At 46.7% G+C, this 3,808-nt stretch overlaps 1 protein-coding gene across 2 annotated transcripts in view; it reads right to left on the bottom strand.

Annotated features, from left to right (window-relative positions):
• The window catches only part of LOC131878310 (paired box protein Pax-6-like), a 3,178-nt gene extending 360 nt beyond the window's left edge, over positions 1-2,818 (bottom strand). Inside the window, exons 1-3 of one of the 2 annotated variants that reach the window (XR_009373002.1) lie at positions 1,241-2,818; positions 496-998; positions 6-396 (exon numbers count right to left, since the gene is read on the bottom strand). Coding sequence is in view for 1 of the 2 variants with exons in the window: in XM_059224250.1 (XP_059080233.1) it covers positions 6-413; positions 496-998; positions 1,241-1,703 (1,374 nt within the window). In the remaining variant the exon portion in view is untranslated. Of the gene's footprint in view, positions 1-5; positions 414-495; positions 999-1,240 lie in introns of both variants that reach the window. The other variant, XM_059224250.1, reaches the window with a different exon arrangement.
• Between the last annotated feature and the right edge of the window lie 990 nt (positions 2,819-3,808).

The raw sequence follows: 3,808 nt of genomic DNA, 5'->3' as shown, positions 1-3,808 counted from the left end.
TTGACCTCGTAAGTGTCGGTCAGCCTCAAAGCAGCGTTGGCGGCAAAAGCAGCTGCCATTGCTTGTTTCTCTGCTTCTTCACGAGCTTTGAGGAGCTTTGTACGGATGAAATCGAAACCGAGCGACTGCGGATGGGTCAACAGAGGTTGGTGGAGACTTCCGAGTCCATGGGTTGGGTTCATTGTTGTTGTTGTTAATGACATTGTTGTGGGTGTGGGACGGAGAGGGTGGGGAGGGCTCGGTGCCGGAGATCCAGGGTCGGAAGTGTCTCCCACCGGGCTTTCCGCCCTCGGGACTGGAGTCCTTCTTTCCTTCTGGTCCTGGTTCATCAGGCTTGAGCCCATTTCGTAGGGGCGGAAGAGGCTCATTCGATGGTGCCTTCTCCACTTGGCTCGCCTATTTGAGAACCAAACCTAAGCGTTAGAAATTGTGCATCCATTTATAACTGGTATTAACAATCCCGAGGTTAGTCTTGTCAATGGTTGTTGGACTCACCTGGATCCGAGCTTCGGAGAGAGTAGTCTTGGCCGAGAGGGCCTCGCGAGTCTTGAGATCGGGATAATGGCTCCTTTCGAACTCTTTCTCAAGGTGCTCCAATTGATCAGGACTAAAGGAGGTTCGGCTGCGACGGAATTGAGGGCGTTCGTCGTCGGAACAACTACCCGCCTCAGACTTGTGGTCATACTCGACCATCTTTGGACTAGAACGACGGATGTCATCCTTGTGCATCATGGGCATTGACGAAGGTGGCACGGCCCCGCCCACTGACGCCGACGCGGCTAACAAAGCTGCAGCTTGAGATGGGTTCGAGGAATTGGCGGCTATTTGCGAGATCAAGGCCGGAGAATAGTAATGGGAGGGAATGGAAGCGTAGGGGGAGTACATCCCTGCGTATCCGGCTGCCCGGGCAAACTCGGCTGCTGCCCGCTCAGCTGCCCGATTCCGAAGGATGCGATTAATGCTCGACACACTTGGCGCTGTACTGTTTGTGCACACACCTATAAGAGATGATGGATAACGGATGCCTATCAATAAGAACTTATGGTGTTGAATGAGAACCCAGCTATTCACAAAAAAGCTAGTAACTGTTGATCATAAAAGAACCACAATTTGATAATATGGCATGAATTTCCTGAAAAGGCTTTGAAACTCAGATCGACGCACTTGTACCTATGATTTTGTTGTGACTCTCAATAGAGTCTGAATGTGTACGCCCAATCGTCGTGTAAACTTGACATACCTTCAGCGATGAGTTTCTCTCGGATCTCCCAAGCAAAGATGGTCGGGTTTTCCCGTTTGTACGATTCGATCTTGCCCACAACTTCGGGTGTGGCCACTTTGGGTTTGGAGCCTCCAATCATACCCGGTGGTCTGCCTTGAGATCCTGGCGATGTTGAAAGTCGGGCAGATGGAGGCAGGATGGTGGGTCCTTGATTGGGTGGATGAGGCATAGGCGGTCCCCCTCCATTCATTCGACTAGCATTCAAGTATCGTTGCTGAAGTTCCATGAGCTGCCGATGTTGAGCCGACAAGGCCGAGAGGGTTGAGAGTTGCGAGGCCAAGTCCGGATGCGCCGGGTTGGGGCCCAAACCCATCCCGGAGCCTCCCGAGTACATATCCCGAAGATGGGCCGCAAAATTCGAGGATGTAGATGAGGCCGGAAGCGGGATGGGTGCAGCGACAATGGGTGGCATCTTGCTCATAATTTTTTACATGAAAACTGGTGTGCGTCAATGCGATGGGTGACCACGATCCAGACGGAACGAACTTGCGGATTGTCCAAAGGTCACTTGCAAACTGAATTGACTACCTCCTTACACTCGTGCTTCTCCGTACCTACCCATCATGGATTCCCTTCGCCCCCTTTACCTGTGTGATCTGCTCCAATCCACATTCACAGCCGATCAAACACAAGCGACTTGTCCGTGTGTCTCTTTCCTCCTTTCGTTCGTTCGATCAGACGAACGCCGCGGTTCATCCGCCACCAACTCCCAGCATCACCGGCCATTCCATTTCACTCCCGAGCAGTCGAATGTCTTTGCTCTGCTTCTCGACTATCTTGGCTACCGTTCTGACACCTCTTTTCCATCAGGGTCCTCTCCATCAGAGGGAGCCTAAATATTCTTCCAAGGTAGTTGCCCTTGTTATGGCCCCTGCTTGAGCCAAAGCCCCCGGGCTGAATCGTGGGTAGACCAGACCGGGCATGAACGAAAGACGAGTGTGAGCTTGCTCGGAGGACCGTGATCTCCAACAGCTAAAAGAGCTTCCGAATGTAACCCTGTATCTCGGGGCTGTTTACTCGGGTGTTAGCGAAGCCTTGATTCATGATGAGTCTCAACTGTACCACCACGTCACTTTCTCAAGCCCCCTAACCGTGCGGCAAAGACCAATGACCGGGATTGATCTCGCAAGGATCCTACCAAAGGTACGCACTCCAAACACAGACGAAGCCACGAGTCACGTGAAAAAAGAAGACGGCTCGCGAGCTAAACTGAGAGCTATGGACCGTTTGGCGCGAGTGGCGGTGGCGAAAAATACTCTGCGCAGCTAAAGTTCCCGTCAATTCCGTGCGGTTGCTCAACAAAATGCGATGAAAATAACTATGAGGCTATTAGAATAAAGGGATGCATGTTGTGAGGTGAACAAAATGGTAAATTATTGGCAGTGGGGGGGTTTGGTAGAAAAAGTAGTTATTTCATTTAGCACTTAATTGTTGCTTCAGAAGTTGATTCATATCATTTGACAGTGAAGAAAGTTTTCAAGCTTATTCCCTGCTTTGGTCTAGATCCATGTATTGACAAAATTTTGGTAGTAGAAAGTGTGAATCAATTTATCAACTAGAGTGTTCAAAGAAAAATCATAGTAATCGCCTTCAATTTATATAGATGAAAAACTGTTTTGAATTGTAGTGTCAACAAACCCTAAAACTAACGGTGCATAGGAAAAGGAATGGAACTGCAGAAAAAGTAAATTTACTCGTTGATCCCAAAATTAGTGACACAACCCTTAAAACTTATGAATCCTGTTTACGTGATCAATCAGCAATTAAGGATCAAGGTAGGTCAACATTTTGGAATCGAGTGAACACCTTGCGTTCCTCTTCAAATGAGATTGGCCCCAGATCCTGAAGTATACGGAATTTTCATTTTTCAGCTCCATCGAGCAACTAGATCAAAAGTTAGGCCCTTTCAAAGCTCACTACACAACTCTGCATACACAGAATGAATGAGTTAACCCTCTTGTGGTAATCAATTACCTGAATGTTTTGCAATGCCTTTCAGAGCACATAGTAACTTTTGACCTGGTCGTCTGAGTTCGATTGAGCTTAAACTTGTAGTAAGTAATTGCAATGACCCGAGGCCAATCTCTTTGAAGAAGAATGCATTGCATTCACTCGATTTGGAGTTACTGATTTTTAACCTTAACGTCTTTGACCTACCTTTAAGTTCCAGCTTTTTATGTCTTTACTTTGCCAACAGCCTTTGATTTCAAACTTTGAAACCAATTCTAACGCCAAGAAGGTTCTGATTTCAACCAAATGTGCAAAAATAAGAGTACAATAAAAGTAGAAAGGTAAAAATAAAGTTGAAAAGTGCAAATGTTTAAAAAAATGGTCTTTAGTGACGAAAATTATTTTTCCACAATTTGCCCGTCCCTAATCATGACTAAAAAAAACAAATGCATAACCTATTCAAACAACGACAAATTGAAAAGGAAGTCTTGTAAGTTGATATTTTTTGTTCAGTTTAATACAACGTGTTCTATGTGTTAAGACAGCTTGTCATAATGACGAAAAAATTGTATGAAG

Source organism: Tigriopus californicus, chromosome 3, assembly GCF_007210705.1.
Source record: "Tigriopus californicus strain San Diego chromosome 3, Tcal_SD_v2.1, whole genome shotgun sequence".
In the NCBI taxonomy this organism is placed as follows: domain Eukaryota; kingdom Metazoa; phylum Arthropoda; class Copepoda; order Harpacticoida; family Harpacticidae; genus Tigriopus; species Tigriopus californicus.
The sequence above is the reverse complement of the archived record's forward strand: the minus strand, read 5'-3'. Positions and strand labels throughout refer to the sequence as shown.